The 27,054-nt window shown below is 51.2% G+C and overlaps 1 protein-coding gene across 6 annotated transcripts in view; it reads right to left on the bottom strand.

Moving 5' to 3' along the window:
* Window positions 1-783: 783 nt before the first annotated feature.
* DOCK7 (dedicator of cytokinesis 7) overlaps window positions 784-27,054 on the bottom strand; it is a 178,952-nt gene continuing 152,681 nt past the window's right edge. For 2 of the 6 annotated variants that reach the window (XM_036753879.1, XM_036753876.1), the window contains 16 exons: window positions 25,503-25,599; window positions 24,501-24,635; window positions 23,590-23,742; window positions 22,224-22,382; window positions 21,992-22,092; window positions 20,960-21,152; window positions 19,990-20,133; window positions 19,446-19,577; window positions 18,177-18,191; window positions 9,750-9,875; window positions 8,681-8,770; window positions 8,315-8,551; window positions 7,861-8,004; window positions 5,863-5,969; window positions 5,464-5,631; window positions 784-3,814 (listed from right to left, as the gene is read on the bottom strand). In XM_036753879.1, the coding sequence (XP_036609774.1) occupies window positions 3,772-3,814; window positions 5,464-5,631; window positions 5,863-5,969; window positions 7,861-8,004; window positions 8,315-8,551; window positions 8,681-8,770; window positions 9,750-9,875; window positions 18,177-18,191; window positions 19,446-19,577; window positions 19,990-20,133; window positions 20,960-21,152; window positions 21,992-22,092; window positions 22,224-22,382; window positions 23,590-23,742; window positions 24,501-24,635; window positions 25,503-25,599 (2,044 nt within the window). In that variant the 3' untranslated portion in view covers window positions 784-3,771. Of the gene's footprint in view, window positions 3,815-5,463; window positions 5,632-5,862; window positions 5,970-7,860; window positions 8,005-8,314; window positions 8,552-8,680; window positions 8,771-9,749; window positions 9,885-18,176; window positions 18,192-19,445; window positions 19,578-19,989; window positions 20,134-20,959; window positions 21,153-21,991; window positions 22,093-22,223; window positions 22,383-23,589; window positions 23,743-24,500; window positions 24,636-25,502; window positions 25,600-27,054 lie in introns of all 6 variants that reach the window. The other 4 variants (XM_036753880.1, XM_036753878.1, XR_005010150.1 and 1 more) reach the window with 3 other exon arrangements.

Genomic DNA, 27,054 nt, shown 5'->3' with positions numbered 1-27,054 from the left:
AATGAAGAGTCAAGCTGGAGAATTTCAAACAAGGTATTTGACCACAACTAGGATTTATCTGCATGGAAATTTGAAATATTAAAAGTAAAGCTTACTAACTGGAGAAGACCACTGTAAATGGTAAAATCTTTAGACACTGCTTATTAACAGTCATGATCTAAAATGTTGCCTGAGAAAAATAATTTTTAAATTGTCCTAAGGAAATATTTTAAAGAAATGATTATTTTTGTAGCACATTTGAGTATGAAGTTTCAGAGTTAATTTGAACTACACCAGAATTTCTATCAGAATGAAGATATTCTATAAGGAAAAAATAGTGTGGAGGTGAAAGTGTTACAGAGTGGATACCTGTCCTACGTAAGATGCTGGCACTATATATAAAGGACCATGTAGATAATTAGTTTTACAGATGAGGAAGCAGTAAAATAGTAAATTGAGCCTAATGTCCTTCCTCTTCCATCTGCTGAGTGCCCCACCTGGGGGTAGGATAAATGCACAAGCACACCAAAACCACTTGGTGAACACGAAACCCCAACAAGTGGTTGCATCAGCTCTGTGCACTTGACAGGCCTCGAAGACCTGGCCCCCACCACTTGGGGCCCAATCCCCCTTTATTAAGCTCCAATGCCAGTTTTTCCTCTAGCCAGATAGCCAAGATTAGCCTCCCCAGAAGTATTGCCCAGTGGTCCTAGTTTTGTCATCATGGGGGGGGGGTGGGGCATAACAAGAAGTCTGTTCCTTTCTCCCATGTGTTGCCCTTCAAATAATCAAAGACAGCTTTGGTTCCATGCACACAGTCTTTTATAGATCAAACATCTATCCATTCAACTCAGTTGGGAAAGGTACAGTCCCCTCAGCACTGTTTGTGCCCACAATTTACCTTCTAGAAGGTGGTATCCAGAAATAGACCCAGTACTCCGGGAATGTGCTGCTGCGAGCCTTGGCCTTTATTCTGGATATTATTAAGGCTGACTAAGATCGCATATGATTTATTGGACTTTGCTATGCTGTTTTCAGACAAAATGAACGGTGACTGCAATGATAACCACAATACGCGGTAATGTGTTGTCTGAAGACTGGGTAAGGCGTTTTTTCAATAATAAAAAGTTAGTGAATACTCTGGGTAGAAGGTTTTGAGGTTTCTTCTTAAGGCAAAGGTCCCCTATGTGAAGGCATGAAGTCAGGCCTTTGGGCTAATTTGCTCTTGTACTGTTCCTGTGACAAATCAGAAGGCTCAGGTGGCAACTTTTTTCAGTCAAATACTTTTGTAAATGAGCCAGACTCATGATGTGATCCTGAAGGGCATTCTGAATCACTAAGGAATCCTTTCTACTCCCTGGGCTCGAAGGGTCAACTTGCAGCCTAATTATGTGGTACCGTGGGTACTTCATGGGAGATGAGCATCTCTTAGGACTTCAAACTGAAGCTCGCTTGATCTCCAATGATTCTTCTATGGACAGCATGACTTAACCATGATGGGGAGACTTGGGAAAGCCAAGAAATGGAAGAGATTGAGCTCAGATTAGTTTAGAGAAGGCAGACGGAAAGGGACGAAAGGCTGGCTAGACCTTACGTACTTACATGGGAAGGAGTCCTGAGGGTCCAGTGAGAAGGCTGCGAAGACATGTCATGAGGCCTCAACAGTGATGGGCAAAGGCTGCCTCCGCCGCTTCCACTTCCATCCCCTGACCTCCCTGGCACAAATGCACCAGTTCTCGGCAGTCTTGGTGAGTGGCCCATCCCTGGAACACGAATGCAGCTGGGCCCCTGGAGGTGCTGCTGCTAAGGCCTGAGGCCTCTACTCCTCCTGGTCCTGGCTGCAGGCAGAGGGGCTTCCTTCCCTTCCCTAGGACGTACGGCTTAGACCAGATGGGTAGCACCTCAGAAGAGCTGACTTGCCCAAAGACAGTCACAGAATGAGTAGAATGCCCAAGTTTGGCAGCTGATGGTGCAGTGGAAAGGTGTGCTTGGCCTGGAGGCAGGAAGATCTGAGTTCCAATCCACCCTCAGACCTAGCCATGGGCCCCCAAGCAAGGCACTTCACCTCTGCCTGAGTTTCCTCATCTGTAAAAGGGGTGAGAACAGCACCTCCCTCCCAGGGTGGCTGAGGATCACTGCTTAGCTCCGTGCTGGGCACGTAGCAGGCACCTTAGACGTGTTAGCTGTTACCATCTGGTCCTCTGGGGCCAGATGAGGTATAGGGCCCCACCTTCCTTCCTCCCTTTCCCCTCAAGCCCAGATCTCAGTGATGCGAAGCAGCCTGTAGCCCTCTGGGAGAGGACGTGTGAGGGTCTTTCTAGGCACCTACCGTGGGTGCTAATCAGCAGCCAGCCTTGGCACACATCCACGTACAGGCCGGGCTACAAGCTGCTCTCTGCTGTGGGTCAGACTTGCTACCGCTAGAAGTCAGTTCAAAATGGTTTTGCCCTTTTGGATGCGTTTTATAGAATTTAGCTCCTTGTTTTGGTAAGAAAGTCATGTTGCTGAAACATTTGCTCACTTCTAGACAGAAGAAAGATCTGCTTCCCTGGAATCAATGGACAAGATAATTCAAACACCAGATACAGTGATCAGACATGCCACATCTCCAAAGATATTCAAATACGTTCTCAGTCCAGACACATGATTCTTTCCTGCAAGAGGGTTAAATATTGATAAACTGAGAACTTGTCAGCGATCTTCATCTAGTACTTTCTGATGATAATCAGTTTCTCTTTTCAAGGTGCCAACATAACCAGAAATGTGATTTTTCTTTAAGTAACAGGCAAGACAGATTCTGAAAATTCACAATCATATCCGAATGACCTGATGCTCCCTCAGAGGTGGCTGGTACTCTAGAGAAAACTGGCACTTGGGTGTGGCTAATCACTGTTCACTGGCTGAACTGTCCAGAAATAAATACCCTGAAGCCAGAGAACTGAGCCAGGTCAGGCTCCAGACTCTCCCTCCCAGCATATGGCCCCCGGCCATCATTTGAGCCAATCTAGCTTAGAGTCACACGTCTTCCCTCCATCCCTTGGCTGGAAAGCTGCACCGCAGTGGAATCCCCAGGAATTCTACCTGTTACATCAAGTCACGACTGGGTCCTTTCTGCTCCTCAGGAGATGCAGTCAGCGGCTGCCAGGACTCAGGACAATCAGAGGGCACAAGCTTGGAACTAGGCAGCTATCACCTAGAGTGTCTTCATCTTACAATTTAATAAGCTCCAGTTATCCATCTCCGAACAGGCTTGTTGGTCTTGTTTGGCCTACATGGTCACCCGTCATAATTTTCATTTCAATAACTTTGGAAGTAACAGCTATAAATGAATTTTCTGTTGGCCTCTGCCAACACCACCAAATGGGAATGTTCACGTCAGAATAAAAATAAGTGAAAACATCCACATATTTAATAAGTACCTTTAAAATAAACATTACTACATTAAAATGGTTCAAAAATGCATCTGGAAAAGCTCCTAATATAAATTAAATCTATGAACTTAATGTAAATAAATTTAACATTAGGTATGCTATAAATAATAGTAAATGTATTTAGTGTACCTTTGAATCATAGAAATGGCTTTTGAAAAGCTTACAGCCTCTCCCAGGACACTGGAAACCAGAGCCATGATTTTTACGTAGTAACAGTCTACACTGGACAGTCCAGCATCACTGTGATCACTGGACATAGAGGGACATGAAGGCATATTGTCCAAAATGAAGTCCCAGGTTCTGATTTTGTGGATAACATGGCTTTCTTTTCAATAAACTGGGGCGAGTGTTCTGTCTTTCCCTAGAGGTCCACTTTGCGAAGACTCATTCTGCTGAAGGAATCTCTGGGGGGATAAACAAGGAAGGGGAATTATAAGCAAATTGTCCCAGCACCATTTTGTACAACACATGCGTTTCCTGCCACTCACGCCTCAAGTTTCTCTTAACTGAATGAAGTGAATCTCAGAACATCCTCCTGAGTTCTCTGTACTGGAACGTGCTCCTCCCTGCCCCCCTCCCTCCAAGGCCTCTTGGAGTCCCTCCCCTTCTCTCCCTCTCAGTAAGATAGCACTCAGGCACCGCCATCTGTGCTGCCGCTGCCCTCCCTCCTACACTCTGGTATGAAGGACTTGGTCTAGGTTCACATTTGTTAATACTGATGCTGCCCGCTGTCTCCCCCATGAAAATGTAAGCTTACTCCAGACAAGGATCACTTTCCTCCCTGTATCTGCATCCCCAGCGGCTCGCCCACTGCCTGCTGCCTAGTAAGCACTTCAAAAACACTCTGATGGGTTAATTCCTGTCCCCTCTTGCATGATCAAGGGTCTCTTCCCTTATCTTTCTTGCCCCCTCTAGAGCCTTGGACACCCTGGAGCTCCCACTGGCCCTCCCAGAACCACCATGAGCACGAGACCCAGGCCAGTGGCCCTTTGTCTCTCCCTTGGCCTGGCTCCTGCCTCCCCAGCTTGGGCCCCCTTCCCCTGCACACCTGCACTGGTCACCTCTTTCTTGTGTCATTTCTGCCCATTAGAAGGGAAGCTCCTCGAGGGCTTGGTGTCCCCAGCACTTTGCACAGTGCCTCACTTAATGACGCTGGCAGCCTCTCTCTCTGGTTCTGTCTCTTTCTTGTCTTTACCCCCTCGCCATCAGCATCCCCCAAAGATCGGTCCTGGGAGCTCTCACCATCTTCCTCCTTGAGCTCTTCAGCAGTAATCTGCACAGGACTCCAGCCCTCGCCTCCTCCCCTGAGCTCCAGAATGCTTATCCAACCCTCTGTCCTGCAGATCTCTCATTCCCTCTGAGCTTCTCCTGTCCTGTCCGGGGCACTGCCATTCTCCCAGTCACGCCCTCGCTCACGCTTGCTGAAAATGCGCATCTATTCTCCTGTAGCTTCTACCTTCATGGCCCCTCTCACCTACATCCTAGCCCCTGGACCAGCCTTCCTTCCCCACACCTGGGGGGCCTCCTTCCCTTGAGCCTCTCCACACTCAGCTCTCCAAGTAAACTGATGATGACAAGGAGAGTTTTCTAGGGGAAAGGGTGACCTTCCCTCCACCCTGTAGACACCCTTGGGGTCAGCAGAGGTCAATGGAGACACAGTGAGAGTGATGGGCCCTGACTCTGAAATTCCAGACTCAGTCCTGGGGGGAGGGCCCATCTGACTCACTATAGATTTACAGCTGCTTTTGGGGGCAAGACTACTGAACCATGTTATGGACTAAGTCTGTCATGTTTAGGAGCCAGAAGATGTAGGAATCCATGTAGCAGATGCTATGGCAGAGGCCCTGGAGGTCACCTAGTGCAGCTGTCCAGGCAGTGCACGTGTCCCTCTCTAACGCCCCTGATGGGGTGCCATCCCTCCTCGGCTCCAAGGCTGCCAGAGATGGGACTCGCTCATGAGAACTAAGCCTCTTCTCCCTCTGACTTCCATTCGCTCATCTCAGCTCTGCCTTCCAGCCCTCCCGAGAGGAGCCACGGCACCCACGCCTGGTACCTGTGGCCAGTGCTGGGCAGCAGTGCCTTGTACAGCTGAGGGATCTTCCTGCTGATGAGCGGCTGCAGGGCCTCCTTGAGGCGGTGGTAGTTGCGCTCCAGCTCCCTCTGGTACTCCTTCTGGTCAGGCCCAATCAGGCTCTTGTTCTTCCTTAAGGCATCCTCACACCTATGAGACAAGACTTGTCAGGGGCAGCGCACGTCTGCTCCTCCCATGGTCACTCCGTGGCCGGGCGTCTAGACTCGCATTCACACTAACTACACAGACACAGAGCTCAGGACCCTGTTGATCACAGGAAGGCTGGGGAGGTAACTCTGCTCCCCAGCCCTGCGTTCGGGTCAACGGGCTGACTTCATGGGTGGGGGGGCGGCCCCTCCTGCTCCATCCCCCGCAAAGTACCTTTTGGTAAAGTCTTTGAAGCACAGGCGCAGCTTATTGTGGTGCCTGAAGAGCTTGGGGTCATGGGGGATCTCTGACAGGAAAACTTGGGCAACTTCTAAGGGTCCCTGCAAGACAAAAAGACCCACTGAGTGAGGGGAACATGAGGCACAGAGATGTCTGTCTGGCTGCTCTCGGAACAGCCCCACAAGTAAGTACTGATGATAAAACAACAGCCACAGTAATGAGGGTGACACCAGCGAGCCAACAGTGATGGACAGTGTGACTCCACCGACACCATCTCACTGGAGCCTCCCAGGAGCTCCACGAGGGGGTCCTTTACGACCCCATTTTAGAGATGGGGAAACTGAGGCAAGTGGAGGTTTAAGGACCTGCCCAGGGGCACACAGTGAGGCAGTGTCTGTGTCGGCACCATGGCGCCAGCTAGCCGCCGTACAAGAGGATGCACCAGTTGTTTATATGTATATGCAGGTTTCTGTCATTTGGTGACTGCAGTGGGACGTTGGGAAATGCTCCAAAGAGATTCAAGCCAATTCTGGATATTGAGACTCTGGCCTCCTCCTTGTGTCCAATCCAGGGTCAGGGAGCCAAGGGGAGAAGCCCCCTGTCCTCCCACCCCACCTGAGAGCCGCACCTGCCCGAGGGGAGCCTGGCTGACCACCGGCATCTGGAGCAGTGGTTATTCTCCCTCTGTGGCTCAAGGCCCATCTGCTGAATGCCTCCCGCTCAGCCACAAGCCTCCTCCCCCTTAGCTGTCACTAACACAAAGGGCCTTTCTCTGCCACAGACAGAATCAAACATCATTCCATCTTCAAGCATCCAGGCATCGCAGACAACCCAGGCTTGGCCATGTTTGGCTGTGGGATGCCTGTCTCTAGGGGAGAGGTCTCCACCAGCGCTTTTATGCTGGCTAGTTGGGTTGGTTCGGGGGTCACCTCTATTTGGGATAATAGGCAGGAGGCAGGAGCTGAGGGGGGCATCAAACACATAGCTGCTTGCCCCAACCTCCCAAATTCCTTTGCATCAGTGTGGTATTTCCTTGTCTGCACACCTGTGGTTTCCATCTACTAGAGTCCAGGGGTGGGTAACCTGCAGCCTCGAGGCCACATATGGCCTTCTAGGTCCTTGGCTGCAGCCTTTTGACCGAGTCCAAGTTTTACAGAACAAATCCTTTCATTAAGGGGATTTGTTCTGTGAAGTTTGGATTCAGTCCAAAGGCTGCACTTGAGGATCTAGAGGGCCACATGTGGCCTTGAGGCGACAGGTTCCCCACCCCTGAACTAGACCACAAGCTGTTTGAAGGCAGGGATTTCTGCCTTTTTGTCTTCCCCTCTCCAGCAACCAGGAAAGGGCCTGGCTTGTGGCAGGTTTAATAAGCTTAATTAATTAATAATTAGCTTAATAAGATGCCAATGAAACAAATGTATGAATGCATGAACTTGTCCTACTCTGTGTGTAACCACAGCGTTAAAAAGTCTCTAAAACCAGTTTCTACAATGACTCTCTGAAGAGGACCAACACCATTTTCAGCTGATTTGTCCTTTACCTATCCATGGTCCTGATCAGTTTTCCACTGTGGTCCCAGCTGTGTGGTTTGAGCCACAGAACACTACGGTTTTCAGTGACTTCACAAGTACAGCTCAGAGAGCAATGGAGAGGCAGGCACTTGGCAGCGGAGAAGGCCGCGCACGTGCGAACAAGGGACCAGGGAAAACCAGAGCCTGGGTGTCAGCAAAGAAAATGGAGAGGGGTGGGCTGGTCACATGGTGAGAGAGAAGGGGTAACGGATGGACAGGCATGTCCAGGGAAGACCCAGAACGCTAGGCAGTCATCCTCGGGCAAGAATTGTCTAGTACGGGCAGGCAAAGGTGGCTGGTGATGGACTCAGATCTATGTGTACATTTTTAAGTGTTTATAAAAAACAAGGACCACTGCTGACCAACTACTTGTGACTCCAGATGATACCAAGCAGCACTGCCTTTCCTCTTATGGCCTCACCTGGTTCACTGTTGTGCCTACAGACCCCTGGAGGACCATCTGCAGCATCTTGGGGTCTGCTGGGTCCTGGTGTGTGGCAAAGGCCAGTTCCTGTGTCTTTTTTTGCATGTCTTCAATAGCAACTTCAATGGGTGTCAATATGATCTAAGAGAAATCGCATTCATAAGATGAGCACGGGGCCAGTTAAGGGATTTCATTAAAATGGCTGAATTAATGAACTTCACTTGAAACCAAAAGGCCCATTGTGGATGCTAGCCTCATCCTTTATTTCTAAACCTTGGTTACCCCCACGAAGAACCAAACCTTCCAGGCAAAAAGCACCTGCTGGCCAAGAGGCATGGTGTTATTCTGGTGGGTTAGTATGAGGGGCGCAGCCCTTGGTGCTAGGATCCTATTGGGCCATCCCTTCTTCCTCCAAACCTTTCTGCCCCCAACCCTGGGCCACCGGTCTCACCTCCTCCTTGTGAATGACATTGATCCTGGTTTTAATGTAAGGAAAGGCGTGGGATGTAGTGAGGACGGTCTTCCGTTTGAATTGCTCATGAAGCTCCCCATGGGCACGGCCATCTAACGTGAAGGGCGTGCAGTACAGGAAACGTCGAAGATTATAGTTTTTGTCAAAGTATGTGATTCTGTCCTTCATTTCATAGGTGTCAAAGTAGGGTTCCACATACGTGATCTGAATGTACGCCTAAGAGAAGAAAGACCACCTTAGTTCCTTTAATGTCATGTCACATCATCGTTAATTTAGCTTCGCCCCAAGAAATCAGGGAGCAGCTCCAACGTATCATGATATTTCATGCTGTCTGTTGTACTGTACCTTGTTAGGATCTAATTTGCACTTGTCCACAGGGTTAGAATCTTTGATTACTTCAACTACATCCTCTCCAAATCTTTCTCCATAAAACCCCTAAAATAAAGAGAAAAAATTTCGCATGAAGGCTCTATTTCACATAAAATTAAAAGGCAAGAAAAGAGCTGTTGTGAAGAGAGCTCAGAGAACATGAGCATTTAGACGGCTTTAATGTGTAAAACAGCCACGTGAATAATTTTAAGAAATCATTTGTTTCACATGTCAACAAAACAGGCCCTCAAAATTACCACTGACTCTGCTCAAATTTCCAAATTTCCTCTTTTTCCCCAATCTATAAAAAGCAAAAAAAGGACACAAGCAAACAGTTAAAAAATACACAGTTCTCAATACAGACTTTCAAGAAAACCAAATTACAAGGGAACAGGGAGGAAGGGTAGGTCACATTTAATTTTTTTGATGCCTAAGGTCTAATTTTTACTGGCTCAGAAAGATGGAGACCACGTAAGTGCAGTAAACATTTGAAAGGGGCTGTTAGCCAAATACTGACTGTGATAAATCATCAAAGAGGAGTTTCTTCCAGGTGAGCTATTCTCTGGGTAAACGAGGTGTTTTCAATGGCATGCTGGCTGATTTCAAGTCAGGGAGCATTACTTTGGGAACCAGCGGTGTCTAACAGAAAGGGTGCTGCTCCAGTGACTGGAAGAATTGGATTCTAATCCCGATTCTATTCATAATGGTCACTTAATTTCTCTGCCCTTCATTCCCTGTTATCTAAGAGATGGATGTAATACACATCCCTAATTACCTTACAGGGATCCTGAGGGGCAATGAAACACTGCATGGGAGGTTGGTGTGAATAGCTTCTGAAAGGTGGGATTAGCATGGCTATTATTTTAGTATTCTAAATGGTGCTAAAAAAGCCATGAAGGAGCCCCCAAATGCCTTGAACTCTGAGCAGCAGCTTGGCTATTTGCCAGCTTCAGCTTATTCAATGATAAAATCCAGGCTAGACACTCAGGGTGGTAACAAGAGACCAGGAACAACACTGGGCCGGACGGACCATCCGAGCACTCACCTCCAGTCTGTGCGAGATCTCAGCAAGTTTGGTTATCGCGGGCTCCTTATATACAAACTCCTGCTCATCCAAGTCCCCAAACTTGGTCCCATAAAAACCCACACGGAAGTAGGTCCCAAACATCCGCTTGCCATCCTAGGTGAAGACAACGAATCCATCTCAACACAAATGGCTGTTTTACATCACACACTACAACCACATCGTGGCTAACTGGATTCTATTCACAAAATACATCAGTGCAAGTTTACAAAATGGCAGATTCTATAGGCAAAATGACTGGGTATTTTTTTTTAATTGAGAAAGGATTTAGAATAGAGAAAAACATAATATTATGCCCAAATTGCTAAATGACTATGCAATGAGCATTTTTAAGGTTAACATACAGAGAACAGGTCACATATGATGTCCTGGTTTAAAACCAGGCAACAGAATGCAATTCTTTTCCAAGATAAAGAGGCGCATGTTGACATGTGCTTCTTATGTATGTGTCACGTCAATGGTATCAGTATTTAAAACAGTAGTGACGCATGCGTTTTCTACACAGTCTGTCTCAGACAATACCACAAGCCCGTCAGAGAGCGTCTCTGCCCACAGAAAGGGAAGAAGGTGACCCATGCTTGAAAGAGGAATGTGAATCAAAAATACCAAGAAGAAAATCACATTCTGAGGGCAAGGAAGACTGCTTCATTTTTCTAAAGACCAAAGACTGCCAACGTGTGCACCCACCGCAGGAAGAAACTATGACAAGCTCACTTTTACTCTCACAAAAACAAGGAGAATCCAAATGCAAAGTAGTTTAAAAAATGATGGAAGTGCTTTGTGTCCTCCAGAACCACCTCCCCTGGAAGGGCTGTGTGCTAATACGCCGACATAGAGACACCCGCCAACTGAGGCTACATCGAAGCCACATCTCATTTTCACACTCCCTCATTCTTATTCTCCAAATACCAGGTCAGAGGGGTCGACACAACCAGTCATGAAAAACGGTATATAATTTAAAGGATGTGGAGAAAATGTGAAACCCAGATGGGCTGACTGCAGGACACCTTATACTGGCATCCCAATCTCAGAGGGGGAGGGAATCACGAAGCCTCTTTAGAAACGGGGTTCGCAACCTGGGGTCCAAGGTTAGATTTATGGGCACTCCATACACTGGGATGCGGGGAGACTGTATCTTTAGTTTCACTGAAATTTAGCATTTCTCTCAATTATAAATGAAAACACACATGCTATTCTGAAAAGGGGCTCTGGGTTTCAGCAGACTACCAAAGGGGGCCAGGACACACACTGTTCTAGGCCAATCCGGACCTGACTGTGAGAGCCTGTTAACACACCCTGGCCAAGGCATCACCCAGTCTTTGCATGAAGACTGATTACAGAGGACTCCACCAGCTACAAAGACAGCTCACCCATTCTATCTTCGGATGAGCTCGGCTGCCAGGAGCCAAGGCCTGCCTGCCTTCCTGCCAGTGCTGCTGGGCCTAATCCTGAGACAGGGCAGAACCAGGCTGGACCGGAAGCTGTCCGGCAAAGCTCTGTTTTGTGTTGTTTAATTCTTCAGGTAAAGGAGTGGCCCCAAACACCTGGAGAGTTGAGTGTGAGTCCTGCTTATCTGTGTTAACATCTTCCTCCTGGGATGGATCATTTTGGCCTCTGTGTCCTCAGCCCGGGGGCTTGGGAAGCACTTGTTGAACTGACTGTAATCTTAACTTCTCCTACTACAAAGGGATGGTGACCTCAAATAAAATATACAAATAACTACCCTGCTTTACTACAGATACAAACATCTCTTTGGGTCTAATGGATCTAATTATAAACTAGATATCAACTGACTTCCCTGGTTAAAAAACAAAAAAAAATTGTTAACAGTATTGGCATTTCAACATTTAAGAGATATTCACCTAAAAACCTTTTTTATTCTCATATACGTGTGTGGAAAATACACATACACACACACACACACACACGCCTACTAATAAATACACATATTTACAGCAGCTCTTTTTGTATGGCAAACAACTGGAAACTAAGGGGATGTCCACTCACTGGGAATGACTGAACCTAAAGGATGGCACCTGAACATAACAGAACAAGGTCTGGCTTCCTTGTTGGGCTCTGAGGTGGGGGCTGGGGGTAGTAGGGCCGAGCTTGGTTTCAAGCCCAGGCACAGGACACATCCCTCGCCCATCTGTATCATATGACAACAGTACTGTCAGCCTGGAGCTGGGTGTCTGTCTGTCGAGTCCGTGCAGAGGCTGATGCAGCCCCACTGTTCACAGGGTGTTGGGCAGTGGAAGGTGGGTGCTAGGTAATGGGCGGTTTGTTTTTTAAATCTCCTCTTGGGTTCCAGGTGTCCTAGACCATGGAGACAGCTGCAGCTGATTAGGTTCTTAATGTCTCCTCTGGAGAGATCTGGGAGGTCATGGACACCTGAGGCAACGTCCAGCCCTCTAACCTGGGGCTCACAAAACTCAGAAGTCCCCGTTTTTTCTTTCTTTCTTTATCCCAGAATTAAAGATGAATCAGTCATTTCCACTGTATGCCAGCAGCCAAGTGGTCCTTGTTGGTGAGCCCCAGATCTGGTCTCCTCCTCCCAGCCCTCCGGCCCCTTTCTTGGGCACCAGCCTCTGATGTTGCTTGGGCCCTCATGCAGGTTGGGATACCCCTGGACCTCTTAGGGGCATTCCCCCCAGGACAGGACATTCCTCCTCCTCAGTAACACTCGTCTGGTCCTCTCCTGCCCTCGACTTGGCACAGACGGGAAGCCCACAGGGAGCAGCCCTGCCCTTCCCCTTCATCGTTCCCAAACAATCCCAAGCACGGCCCTCTCCCCCTGACTCAGCTTCTAAAGATGAGAAGAAAAACGCAGCCCTTTTAAAAACTGCTTTGGATGTTTCCATGCTTGCTTCAGGCTTCCCCACTTTACAGAGGAGGAAACTCAGGTAAGAACAGGGAAGTGACTGACCCCTGGTCACACAGGCCAGGACACAGAATTGAGTCTTTCTGGGGATCCACAGGCAATATGCACGGTGTGGTCAGAGGCCACACAAGACCTCTGCGGCAGAGGAAGAAGAGGACATTTTGGGGAGATGTGTAGATGCACAGATGGGGGCAGACACAGGCAGGGGAAATGCTGAGAGAAGGGAGGAGGAAGGATGGCAGACATTCAAAGGCCCCCCCACCCCAAACCTCTCTAATCATGCCCTCCACAGAGGGGGCATGGCTCCCTCTGGGCCTTCATGATGTCAGCTCTTCCCCACCACCAGGTTCTCAGCTTCTGCCCCAGCACACAGTAGGGGCTTAATCAACATTGGCTCTCAGCTCCCTCTGGGGATTCATGACCTTGCCCCCCCTCCCAGCCCCCTGCCATGCTCCTCAGCTTCTGCCCCAGCACACAGTGGGGGGTTAATCAATGTTGGTTCTCGCTATCCTCTGGGGCTTCGTGACCTTGCCCACCCCCCCCCCCCCCCCGCTCCTCAGCTTCTGCCTCAGAGGGCAGGTGCTATCCAGCACACAGTAGGGGCTTAATCAATGTTGGCTATCCTCTGGAGAACTGAGGTGGCTGCACAAGATGGCAGGTGGCAGCCCAGGAATGTTTACTCAGGCATCACAGCCCAGAGTGGCCACATCAAGACGGACGAGTGACTGCTTGGAGACAACCAAGGCTGTTCTGTTCTGGAAGCATCCGTCCCAGTGCCTCAGAAGCTGAGAGAAGGGCCTAACAAAAGCCGGAGAAGCGAGCACAGAGGAATCCGACTTAAGGACCCCTCCACTTCACAGTACCTGCTCCCCCAGGTCAGGGTACCTCGAGGAGGAAGGGCTTGCCCCCCCACCCCAGCTTCTACAGGAGAGGACAGAAGGGCACAGCTCAGCAGGGCCCCCTCTCCCCACCTCACACATGCAAAGCCAGCCCTGGGCCAGCTGCAGGGTCCCAGGCTCCAGGCCCCAGCCACTCTGACGCTACGAGGTGATGCCTGATATTGGTGGAGGAAGTGTGCTCAGCGGGAGGCAAGCACACAGGCTTGGACTCAGGAAGATCTGAGTTCAAACCCAGCCTCAGACACTGACTAGCTGTGGGACCTGGGAAATGGCTAAAAATAATCAGCATTTCTCTAGTGCTTACTATGTGCCCAGCACCGTGCAATCACTAATCCCACTGGATCCTCACAACAAGCCTGGAGGCGAATGTTGGAATTATCCCCATCTGACAGGTAAGGAAACAGGCAGGAAGGTGAAATCACTGACTGGGGTCACGCTTATCCTGGTCCTCTCTCTATGGAGCCACCTCGACACTCCTAGGCTACTTAAGCTCTGTCTGCCTCAGTTTCCTCAACTACGAAATGGAGACAATAATAGCTCCTCCCTGGTACAGTCATTGCCAGGCGCAGATGAGGCAGAATGTGCCCTAAGCCCGTGCCTGGCACACAGCAGGCACCACGTAAATGCTCACTCCTTTCCCCACACCAAAGAGATCACAGCTGTGGCACAACATGCTGTTTCTTCATTCTGTTACTTTCCTGTCCTGTCTTTGGGACATGAAGGAGAGAGAACCACAACCAACGCCCGAATACACTGCAGCCCTGCTCGGGGGGCTGGAGCCCTCCTGGGAGAGGCCCAGAAAGGCCCAGGCAGGCCTCCCTCAGAGGGAGGCTAGAGCGGCAGGCAGGGCTGGGAAGCTGGGAAGCGGTGGGGGAAGACAGCTGGAGGTGAGGGAGAAAAAGGGGAAGGAGGAGAAAGGAGGAGGAGGAGAGGAAGAGGGGGAGGAAGAGAAGAAGAGGTGGAGGAGGAGAGGAGAGGGGGGAAGAGGAGGAGGAGGAAGGGAGAAGAGGGATGTGTGGTGGGGAGGAGTCCCCTGGGAGAGCAAGAAGGCCAGGAGGGTGGCACTGCAGACAGCGAGGAGGGGAGCCTGGCAGCAGGGCGGTGCTGGGGCCAGTTCTAACCTGGCAGGGAGAGCCAACTGTTACATTTCCAAGGTGAGCATCCATTCCTCAGAAAACAGCAACATCAAGGCCTGACTGACAGCTCTGCTGACCTGTCCAGACTTAAGCAAGTGTTAATTAGCCCCAAGAGCATGTGAGCAGAAATCTTTTTTTTCAGGACAGCCCCAGCAGGCCAGGCTTGAGTTCGGCAAGGGGACAGGTTTGGGGCTGGGGCCTGATCAGGACTGGCCTGGATGCCGTGCCTCAAGGTCTAAGGCACCAGGGGCGAGGCTGTGTTGAGGTTTGACATCAGTGGTCACTGATGAGGGTGGCAAGGCTCAGGAGCTCCCAGAAATGCTGGCAGAACTCCAGGCCTGAGGGGCACCACAGTTCATCACAAGCATTTCTGGAAGAACAAGAATCATTCTGATTCCAAATGCTGCCAGAGCAGCCAGTGACATGTACCAGCTCACTCTGCCTGGGCACCTGTCCCACACACAGATCATGGGCTTCCTAAGAAACAGGCAGAGCATTTATTAATCACCCCAGGCTAAGCATGACTGGCCCCAGTGTTACAGACAGGGTTTCCTGGGCCCACAGGAAAGGCCAGGGGGACCTCAGGACTCCGTCGCTGACCACCAGGGACCTCCAGGGATCTGCCCTAGATGTAAATGATACAAACCCCTGCAAAGCATAAGGTGGTCTCCAGATGTGTGGCAATGACTGCACACAGGGAGGCAAAGGGACAAGTCTCCACAAAGGCAAGTCCCTTCTGCCAGGGAGGCGCTGCAGCCAAAGCCTTTCTTCAGTAAAAGGGCAGCGAGCAGCAACCCTTTTGGACAGGGAGGGTTAGGTCACGCAGTAAAACAGGAGAGAGAATCGTTATTCTCCAGAACAACGGCATTGGAATAAGAGCATCTTTCAGACATTTTTCAGTGGAGAACGGGCCTCCTATCTTGGCCTATCACTGCATCTCAGGCTTGTCTCGTCATTTATTCAGAAGCTAGTGTTGCTTTCCTAGCTCCACTGCAGTGTATTAGCAGGAAGGCCAGATGCCATCCCTCCTGGTCCAGTGTGACGGGGAGAGAGAAGGCTGGCCTTTTCTCAGGACCCCCACATCAAAAGTCAGCTATCCAAGGCCAGCCCTACTCTTTCCCTTGGTCAACTGCTGGACCAAGCAGCCAACCCAGCCCCTTTCCTCCTGCACAGGTGAGGGCATTCTCTTCAAATAAATACATTTCATCTTTCCAAGAAATGAGAAAAAATGTCTGGCTGAATGTTTGCTGTCAATATTTAGGGGTTACTCTCTCCAAAAACTGAAGGTTAATTTGAAAATCTGGACATGGTCTTATCTAGTTACATTCTACCAGTCATAGGAGAATGACACAAAACTCTGTACATATTCCACTAGAAAATTAGGCCAGTTCACATTAACAATTGGAAAAAAAAACACACTAGGAAATGTTGCACACGCACCATGGTTTTCTACACTGAAATTCAGAAAAAACTCAAATGCCTTGGAAACTCATGTCTGAACAAAAGCAACAAATGCAGGCACAAGAAAAGGAGTGATTAAAATTCTTTTCTATTATTCTGAGAAAAATAATAGGGCTCAAGAGAAGAGAGAACGAAGGTGCAGACTGCGTAGCCAGTACAGATTTGAAAGAGCAGATTGCAGCCACCGCAATTCATGGAGAGTTCAGAATTTGTTATTATGCACAGGAAACACCTTTCCAAACTGTGAGAATTCAAGTCTCAAGACTTATCTTGGATACACACACACACACACACACACACACACACAGCCAAAAAGCTTTGCCAACTCAAAAAGCGATTTGTACCAATTCACAGAAGATGATGGGAAATGAGCGCAGAGGAGCAGCTCCAGCAGCCTCCTGGCGGAAGTTCTCCGCTCAGGCTGGCCTGTTCAGATGCTAGAATTACTCTCACTGGATATCAAACCAGGGAGGGAATTTTGTCAAGTTTTTGGCAACCGATTGGCATAGCTCTTTGATAAAATGGAAATACTGGGGCTTCCACAGAGTCAAAAAGAAAAATATTCACGAAGTACGAACTTACCACAACAGACAATAGTAAAAGTGGGGAGGAGGGTCAGCAACCAGGGGCAAGAGAAGAGAAAACAGAAAGTATTTTAATTAGGAAAATTTCAAAACAAATAAGCAGCAAACGGTAGCAAATAAATTTAAAAAATGCAAGCATCCATTAAAGTATTTACAAAAGAAAAGCAAAAAACAAACATGCAACAAACTTGGAAGCTAAAAGGCTAACGGTCCAGCAGAGGTGGACGGCAGAGTGAACTAGGACGGGACGAGGACGTGAGGTGTCTCTGAACATGCAGTAACACATGATGACCGAGTGACGTCAACGCTATAGCTAATGACAAGGATCAATTTCAGGGGTCGATTTAGCGTCAGGCCGGCCGGCAGCAGCGGCGGCTCAGAGGTTCTCATTTTCATTCTTCGAGATTTAATTTTAGCCGATTGAGCGCTCCAGGGGAGAAATACCAGAGTCAAGCCTTTGACTGAGGAGATCCCCTGGAAGCACAGAAAGGAGTTTCTTTTCAGGTGAAGGTGACGATACAGTTTTAAGCATCAAACTGTTGAATTAACTTCATTGGCAACTTAGTTGTTTCATATGAAAGAAAAATAAAAGGTAGGTATTTATTTTGGTGGAGGAAAAAATCTGTATGCAACAGAATTTTTCCAAATTTTTATGTTTAGACTCATAAATCAGGGTCATGCCATAAAGTTAGAGAAAAATCTAAGCTGCCTGATCCTAAACCTGGATGTGTATGAATAACAAAGTAAGAGAACGTCACCTAATAACTCAGGCTCACTTTACTGGTAAAACCTTGAGCACGGCCACGTCTCTGATTTCCCTTTGTAAGTGGCATCTGAAATTCTTTGCTGTAACTGAAAAGAACTGTAGCTGAATTCCTTTAATGTGCCAGCTTCTCTACGGATTCTAAAGTAAGTTTGAGCTACATGCGGCTTTTCAGGTAACACCCATGGGCATTTCCCCAGGCCCTGTCACGTCTGGAAGCCGAGGAGAGCAAGGTGGCCGTTTACATCTCCCGCTCTCCCTAGAACCAGGCTTAGCTTGGCTGCTTCCATTCCTGTGCCTCTGAACAACGCCCATAAATCGACCTCTGGGGATGGGGGGAGCACCACACGGCCTTAACCAAAGAGGATATTCCGTGCCAGACGACAGGAAACGTTGGAAAGATGCAAACAGATGAGGGGGTGGCACGGGGGCTCATTCGCCAGGGATTCTCATTAGTCACACGTCTTGTTCTCCATGCACGGCCTCGACCGCCCTCAGGTCAGTGTCTACAACGGACAGCGCTCCGAACAACGTCTTTGGTTAATGAATGGGGTCAGTAGCAGACAGAGACACAACGCCCACAGCTAGCACATGTGGGCCAAGCACGGGCACGAGGAATCGGGTCAGTCTAGGAGCGGCTTTACCTCGCTAAGATGGTACCTACCTCCCAGCCCGTGCTCTGTGTGATAAAAAGCAGAAGAGGCACGTCACAGACAAGCCAGCTCAGGGTCCGGGAACTACACAGACGGCCTCATGTCTCCATGCTCACCTGAGACCCTGACTTCCTCCCCAAGCACCCCCCGTGCCTCCTTCCAGCCACTGCTGCTCACCCTGTCCCCCTCCTCCATCGATGGCAGAGCCCGGGGTCCCGCTTGGCCAGCTGCTTCCAACCAACTGCCCTTGAACAGACCATCGCTCCAATCAACCGAGCCTTACACGAAGCTATGAAAGTTTCTTAGGAATGCAGCTTTGGTGGCCAAGATTAGGAGGGCATCATTTGCACAAAGGCCGGCTCGGACCCGGGACCCGATCTGGGGTGGATCCGTGTCTCACCACGAGGGTCTGTGGTGCTCTGGCTCAGCCGGCTGGGCTGATATCAGGGGAGCTTCTCAGCCCCCACCCCGGCAGAGACAGGAGGCCGATCTGGCCAGTTATGGGGCAGGGTCAGCGCTAGGCAGGGGCCCAGGGAGCAAGCCCTTCTCCTAAGAGGGAGCCCATAATGAGCAGCTGGGGAACAAAGAGCAGGAGGGGCCGGGAGGCTCTGCCCAAGTTCTGGGAGCAGCCCCTGCCTTGTCTAAGGGGACCCTGCTTGTGGGGGGCTTCATTTGGTGATTCTCAAGAGCAGGCACCAGAATGAAACACAAGCTGGTCTGGGCCAAGGCCCTGGCCCTTAGGGACTCCCTGGGTTTTCTATCACGTACTTGCATAGAAGAAAGCAAGCAAAGGACCATTTGAATACTGATGCCCTAGAAAAAAATGAAAGCCCCTCGTGACTCCCCTGAACTATGAAGAACCTGAACAAGCTTTTCCTGTCACTTGGAGAGAAAATCAACTACCTACAAAAAGGTCTATTTTTTTTGGCAGGCATATGGCAAACCATGTAACTGGCATTTGAAACCCCAAACTATTAAAAATGGTGTAAAGGATAAGGAATTTTTCTGAAGGGTTAAGTCATGTCATCATGTTTAAAAACTGGAGGGCAAGTCCCACCCCCACCCCATTGCCAGGGGCTTCATGTCCACGCGTGGGCTGCCCATGGGTTCCCAAGGCTGAATTCTCAACCTGAGAAAGAGCCCCGTGTTGGCCGAGACCACGACCCTGACCTTGTTCATTCGTCACCTAATTAAAACGGTCAGTTCAGAGGCCCCGGTCTGACGGGGTGCCCAGCCCCGCTACCGCATTCCAAGGTTAGTGTTGGACATGGTGATCTCACCTGATGGACAATTTTGCTGAACGCCTCTTGCAGTTTACCGTGAATGATGGACAGCTTCTTTGCATCCCGATTCGCTTCGTGAATAGGAACGAGCACTTTGTAAACCTCATTGACCGCTTCGTACATTCCTGCCTGAAGAGCAACAAGGACGAGGCTGATGGGGGCGTCCCGCATGATGGAAACAAACACGCGGTCACCAGCTCCCAGCATGCGCAGACGCGCCGAAGCCCGTGACGTGGACAGTGCGGCAGAGCATGGCACAGAGCCGGCTGAATCGGGGGCTTGGAAAGGAATCTGAACCGGGGGGAATTCACCGGAGAGTGTGCGCTGTGCTGCGTACCCCCCGAGATGAAGCCGACGGGGCTCTCTGCTGCTTTTAAAGCTGTAATTACATCAGTAACGCAGATTTATAAGTGTGCATGCGCATGTGTGCGTGTGCACGCATGTGTGTGAGAGGTGTTTCTGCAGGCACCGACTGAGACTCGGCTGCGTCTGCCCAATGACAGCTTAGGAGATGGGGCCGAGGGCCGCCGTGCTCGCCTACCATGGAGAAAGAGGCGGCCGCCTGTTCCAGCAGCCCCACCAGCCCGGCCTCCGTGAAGTACTTTCCCGAGCAGATCCCCTCTTCGTCGGGAGACACCACGTCGTCTGACACAGCCGACTCCTCCAGGACGTTGGACGAGATGTTCTGTGGAGACAGGTCCGGGTGAGAGCAGCCCCAACCAACGAGCCGGTGGTGGCACCAGAAGGCCACTGAGGCCAACACTCCCTCAGTGGACAGGTGGAGAAACTGAGGCACAGGGGATCTAAGGGCACTGTCCTGGGTCACACAAAGGGGGAAGGGACGGAGGAAGCTTTTATAAAATGCTCCCCGCCCCGCCCTGGCCTGCCCCGGGCCAGGCCCTGTGCTCAGAACTCTCCCGTCACAGCCACCCTGGGAGGCAGGTGCTGCTAGAATCCCCACTGAGGCAGTGACTTGCCCAGGGTCACTCAGCAAGGAAGTGTCTAAGGCTAGATTTGAACACCACCCGCTGCCTCTAAACAAGGAGTGAGGGCCAGGATGACAGTCAGGCCTTTGACCTTCCATCAGGCCAATGCAGGGGTCTGATGCTCACACCCTACAGCTGAGGAGAGGGCAGCACCGGGTTCAAATCCTGCCTCTTCTACTGAGCTGACCTAGAATCACAGCAAGGCCTCAGCCTTTGTTTCAGCCTCCATTTCGTCCCGGGTAAACAGGGTTAGTAACACCTGTACTACAAGGCCCTGGGCAGGATCAGCCATGGAGGGCAAGGGACCGGCCCCGCCACTCACTGAGACAAGGCACTCCCTTGGTCAGAGAAGGCCAGCAACTCCTCTGTCCCATGTAGCCTTGAGCACTAAGAGGGCAGGGCCCTGGCCCAGCGTCACACAGGCCAGGGAAGTCAAAGATAGGACTCAAACCCGGCTCTTTGGCCAATGTTCTCAGAACAGACCCCGCCCCACTCCCGGATGGCCCTAACCCCCATGGGGACCACCTGGAAAGTCACGCATCCCACAGGCAGGTACTTCCGGTCCTCCAGCATGCTCAGGTACTCGGCCACCAGAGCAGCTGAGTGGACCAAGCACTGGGCAGCTTCGGCGTGGTTGCTCCTCTCCGAGTGCTTGCCGGCCATGTTCTGCAGCCAGGTCAGACGCAGGTCCGGCGACGTCTGGTAGCCCTTGGCGATTCTGGTTGGGGCAGAAATGCTGCTGAGCTAGCGCTGGCCACAGAGCTAGACGGGAGGGCCTCGGGAGAGGCCCCCAGAGGTCAGTGTTGAGCGCGGAGAGGCCTGGCTCATGCCCAAAGCCCTCCAGGGAGGCAGGCTTGCCCTTGTGGTGCACAGAGCCAGCGGTTCTCTGCGGCCATCCCCACTCCGGCCACACTAGACCCCTGACCTCCCCCGCCCGCCTCATGTCCCTCCTCTAGAGCCGGCGTCCATAGAGCTGTCTGTCGTCTCTCTCCTTCCCATTGGACTGTGAGCTCCTCGAGGGCAGGGCCTATCTCTGCCTCTTTCCGTGGCCCCAGCGCCTAGCGCAGTGCCTGGCACATAGTAGGTGCTTAACAACTGCCGACCGACTACGTGGCTAAGGTGAGGATGAAGTTTGATACACTAGGAAATAAGTGGAAAAGAATGAGGAGCTGCCGTTTAGATGTGCGCCATGGGAGCGGCCATGAAGGGCTTTCCTGAAGAACAAAGGTAACTAAAAAAGCAGCATCTCCAGGGCATGTTTGGGCAAAAAACCACCACTGAGGACAGCCAAGTCCCACTGGACCTGAGTGCGAATCTTGATTATGGCACCGAGTGTGGTGCCCGTGAGAGGCGACACACCCTGGGGCGGGGGACACCGTCCTCTCTGTTCAGTGAGGGAGGCTGGATGAGGCGGCCTCTGAGGTCCCAACGATCCGCAGAATGGGGATGGCGGGGTCTTGGCCGCTGGCAGGAAGACGAGCACGAGCTATGCGGGTGGGAGGGAAGGGAGCCCGCACCGCCCTCGGGGTGTCCAGGGGCACCGGGGGACGGCCCTACCTGTACATGAGGTCGATGAGCATCTCGGGGTCCTCCTGGTGCTCCTTCATCTTCACCGTGTCAGACAGGATCATGTGCAGATTGAAGACCAGGTCCTGTACCTGCAGCCCACGGCTCGCGTGAGGGAGGCCTCCTGCCCTGGCCACAGGCACCCCCCCACCCCCTTCCAACACCCCTCCGACCCGGCTCGGGGCCCCCCAAGGCTAGGGCATTTCGGGGACCGGCCACTGACCTGGTCTGGGAACGTGGTCTCCCGCAGCTCCAAGTCCTCCTCGGCGTAGGTCAGGATGGTCTTGAGGGAGCGCCGCAGGAACTCCTCGTTGAAGCTCTGCGAGGTGCCCACCAGGGATGACAGTGACATGGTCACCTGCATCTTGACGCGGGCGAAATTCTGCAGCAGATGAGAGGGATGGAGAGCGACCTCTGGGACCCGCGCACATGCTTCCACTCACACCCACTTGCCACGCGTGAACACGGACCACGTCCAGCCTGCGGTCACCACGGCCAGCCCGCCCGCCCCTGCCCCCATGCCCCCTCCGCCTCGTCCTGGGTGACGCAACATGCTGCCCACAGCTTCTCCTACTTGGGTCACGGCTGGGTTTTAGTGTTTTTACTGTATTAGAATTAGAGGTTCAGGGAGTCATGGCTGGGGCAGCCAGGGGACGCCACAGTGCGCAGAGCCCCAGGCCTGGAGTCAGGAAGATCCGAGTTCAAATCCAGCCTCAGACACTAGCTGTGTGGCCTCGGGCAAGTCACTCCACCCTGTTTCCCTCAGTTTCCTCATCTGTAAAACGAGCTGAAGGACGTGGCTCAGAGCTCACCCGAGCCAACGCTTCCATTTTACCGATGTGTACACTGAGGCCCAGGCGGGTGACATGGGCGGTGACCGAACCCGGGGTCTGTGCCGGGGCTCTCCGCTGCCCGCCCTGCCTTCTTCCTCTGGGCTATTCATTTGTTTTAGGACATCAGTATTCTAAAGCACAAGAGAAAACCTTGGGCAGCCCCCAGCAGGGGACAAGGACAGGCAGGCGGGTGGGGGGAGGGGGTGAGAGAAGGCGAGGGTCTCCGAGCTGGAGTTTCTCCTTGTTGCCCTCAGCACAGAAGAGGTCACAGAAGCCCGGGGCAGTGCAGAGGCACCAGCTCATGCCAACGCCGGGTAATGTCCGGCAGCCCGGGCATCCGAGCAACGCACCACCAGGTAGCTCCAGGGCCGAAGTCAGGAAGAGCAAAGCCCATCCCCCCGCTCTGCGGGCACCCTCACGCTTCTCATTCAACAATCACCACAAGGACACTGGCCAAGGGGCTCGGACGCCTGCCCACAGCTATTGAGGAAACGTGCCCAGATTCGAACTCAGCTCTGCCTGATCTCAAGCCTGGCATTCAGTCCAGCAGGACACACTGCCTCAAAAGACTGGCAGATGGAATGGGAGACGGGTTCAAAGACCCCTCACATCAGAGCCCTGTGGCCCAAGAGGCGCCTCCGGGCAGTGGCACCTGCCTCCACCACAGCTCAGCCACAGCCGACCACTGAGTGGAAGAGCCTGGGGAGGGGTCTCCCCCGCGCGGGCCTCAGTTTCCCCTCTGCCAGCAGGGCTTACATTGCCGATCTCGAAGTTCTGCCTCATCAGGAGGTACAAGGAGGCGCTGGCGTGCGAGCGGATGGAGCCGACGCTGCTGCTGCAGTGACGCAGGAGGCGCAGGCAGAGGTCCGCACACTGCTCGGTCTCTTCTTCGAACAGCAGCTCGGGGAACTGTAAGGAAGCAAGACCGTGGCTGGGGAGGGGGACGCGGGCCTCACGGCTCCAGCTCCAGGGAAGAGGAGGAAATGCACCCGCGCACGCCTTCCATCAGGGGGACGTTCCCGGGGAAACACAGCGTGTGGCGAGGAAGGAACCAGGCCCTGCTTCCCCTCCCACACCGGGCTCCGCAGCCCCCAGAGCCTCCAGGCTGGGAGTTCTTAGCCTGCAGGGGCTCATGCGCCCATCTGGCGGGGTGGCAACATCTGGGACCTCTTATTACAGAACGGTTTTTAAAAAATACTCATAATCGCAGGAAAAGCTCTATTTCAGTTAGATGGAGCGATACGACCAAGATGTAATTTTTCGGCCCATCCAAGTTCTTGAGACTCTCAAGTGCACCCAAGCACCCCTCAGTACTGAGTGCAGACCCCACTTTAAGAGCTGGTCTGTGCTGATGAGGACTGAGTATAATTGAAGAATGAAACTCGAGAAACCCCAAGTTAAATCTAGCTGTTAACTTCAGTCTCTTCTACCCTTAAAACCTCTTACTTGAGACCAGTCTGAGCTTCTTCTCAGCTACTGGAACCCCACCCTTCCCCCATAAAAGGAATCCCTTCATCTGTCTAGTGTGGACAGAACACTGGTCCAGTGACACGGCAGGTTCACACACAGAGTTCTGAAGCTGGGGGGCTGAAGGACAATTGGGGCCACAGAGGCAGAAGAGGGCAGGGCAGCAAAGGAGAGAAAGAAGGCCCCTGGGCCTCGCCCACCTTGGAGACCAGGGCTCGCTGTGTGGCAAAGCAGTGCTGCAGGTAGAGGGCACTCTGGTGGCAGGCCATGCTGTGCAGAAGCACCTTTAGCACCCCGCCCAGGATGCTTTCTTTGGACTCTGCCAGGGAGACCGTCTGAAATAGAGAAACAGAGACGTCAGGGATTCCCAGTGCACCTCCATGGACCCTGCCTCTTTCTCTGGCCCTCCACACCCTTAGAGCAGCCCTCCCTTCTGGGCAAGGAGGCCGAGGTTGAAAGCATGCCCAATCAAAGGCATCTGCTCCCCATCACACCCAGCTGCCATCCCAGGGAAGACACCTGTGAGGGACGAGCCACAAAGGGAAGGTGTGGCACAGACCTTTCCCTCTGCATGCACAAGTAAGCAGGGAGGGGGCCAGGGACAGAAGACCAGGAGATCACTGGCCAGAACTGGGGGACCTTGTGCCACAGTCAGATCACAGATCCAGGCAGGTGCTTGTAGGTCTTCCCATCTTCGGGCATTATTCTAACTGGGGCTTTGGAGACTTTGTTCTATCATTTTAGGAATATCACAGGCAGTGTGTGTGTGTGTTTGTGTGTGTGTGTGTGTGTGTGTGTGTGTGTTTCTGTATAGAAATATTTACTTCTGCTGCATGGCGTTCAGCCGGCAACATGCTCCTGCAGCTCTGAGGACCGATAAGTGGTAAGGGCTTCAGATTTTGGTTGTCACATGGACAGAGAAGTAGAGGCTAGAGAGAGCAAAGGTTGGTAGAAGTCCTCAGAGGGCAGATTTCGCCCCAGAAGTGGGAAGACTTTCCAAAGGAGGAGATCTGCCCCAGGTCCGAATCAGCTGCTTTAGAAAACAGTAAGTTTCTCTTCCTTGGAGTTGGCTGTGGCCACTCCCTACCAAGGAATGAGGAAGTCTTGTCTGCCTCTCAGAGTCCCCGACACAGGTTGGTGTCTTTGTGAACTTTGCCCGTTCTGAGGCCACAATTTCATCCTCACCTCTGCGTGACACTCACTTGCACAATTATCTCTAACGTATCCAGAATTATTAGGTTTGCTTCCGTTGCAAGGTTTCCGTCAATAAGTGCTTCATGCTCAATCTCTGCCCTTGACCTAACGAAACAAAGTATTAGAGTTAATTACCTCTAAATGTTAAAAAAAAAATCTGACAAAAACACATTTCAACAAATCTCTCAAAAAGGTACAACCAAAAATGTAAACCTATTCTACAGACCTAAGGAGAAGCAGCCCACTGGGGACCCCGCCTTTCCCTGTTTCACCCCAGGCTGGTGACGGGGCAGCAGGCACCTGCCCTTGGGAGAAGGGCCGTGCACAGTCCTTTCTCCCGACCCAACTGAAGGGAGTGCAGGGGACTCAGATGAGCAGCATTCCTGAGGGGCCTGCCTGCTAACGGGCTTATTACCATACCAAGGATTTTCAATGTGTTTCTTTGGGATAAAAGTTGCATCTATTTCCCCAGAAAACTTGGTACATCTAATCACAAGGGATAACTTAAATCTTCAGTGAGACTACGGAGTGAACCCGCCAAACCAGGCAACAAGACAACTTAATGCAGTGAAGGCATTTGTCATTCTCATTCTCACAAATGATTTTTGTTACTATAAAATTCTAAGTATAATATGAAGTACAATTATGGGTAAATATCTGTGTCCTGATAACAAAGACTAACAACTGTACACAGGACAGATGCACAGATACAAGAGGAAAGGACGTTGACATGATGGCTAATTCCTAAAACTCTGCCACCTGAAAGCCTAGGAATTCTCATTCACCCCATCATTACTATTATGTCAGCAAAGGGAGGAAAGTTAACGAAACATTAGAGTTAAGGTGTCTAAATGATTATCTTGACAAAACAGGAAAATATGCCACACGTCACAGCAATGATTAAACGGAGCCTCAAGAAAGGAAATATAAGACTTGCTGCATTTAGTTCAAAACCAAAACCCAGAAAGCAGGGACCCCAAAGCCGAGACCTGGGGTGCGGTGGCTTCTACGAAGCGTGGCAGGAGGAGAAACCACCCGAGGGAGAGATCAGGACAAAGAGTGAAGGAGGAAGCACATTCAGGCTTCAAAAATGTGTTAAAAAATAACTAAGGGAAGCTATGGCAGGTAGGTTTCACACCCTCATTCCCTCTCTGATTAAGTCTGTGTTGTGTCCTTAGACCTTAGAGCCTTGTTAAATAAAGCCCTCCCTGATTTTCATTTTTTTGTAACAGTGCGGACTGGCAGAGAACGTATAGTCTGCATTAATCAGCCTATAAAAGTATTTTTTTAGGTCACCCCCAACCTGTATTAACAGAGCAGTAACTCACTTCATATCTTAGGCTCCCCCTCACTGGTCTGGATGACCGCCTGTCACGTTCGTCATGGGAGGGGGCCCTCTGGGGACAAGCTGAATGAGATGGTCCTTGGGCCTCCTTCCAACTCTAAATTCTATGATTCTGTAAACATTTGCATTCTCTAAGTTGATTTTGGGATAAGTTCCCTTCTACTCGGGTCTGGTGGCTCAGTTTGACTCTTTCTGGACTTGACAGATGGCCATGG

Source organism: Trichosurus vulpecula, chromosome 4 (genome assembly GCF_011100635.1).
Source record: "Trichosurus vulpecula isolate mTriVul1 chromosome 4, mTriVul1.pri, whole genome shotgun sequence".
In the NCBI taxonomy this organism is placed as follows: Eukaryota; Metazoa; Chordata; class Mammalia; order Diprotodontia; family Phalangeridae; genus Trichosurus; species Trichosurus vulpecula.
The sequence above is the reverse complement of the archived record's forward strand: the minus strand, read 5'-3'. Positions and strand labels throughout refer to the sequence as shown.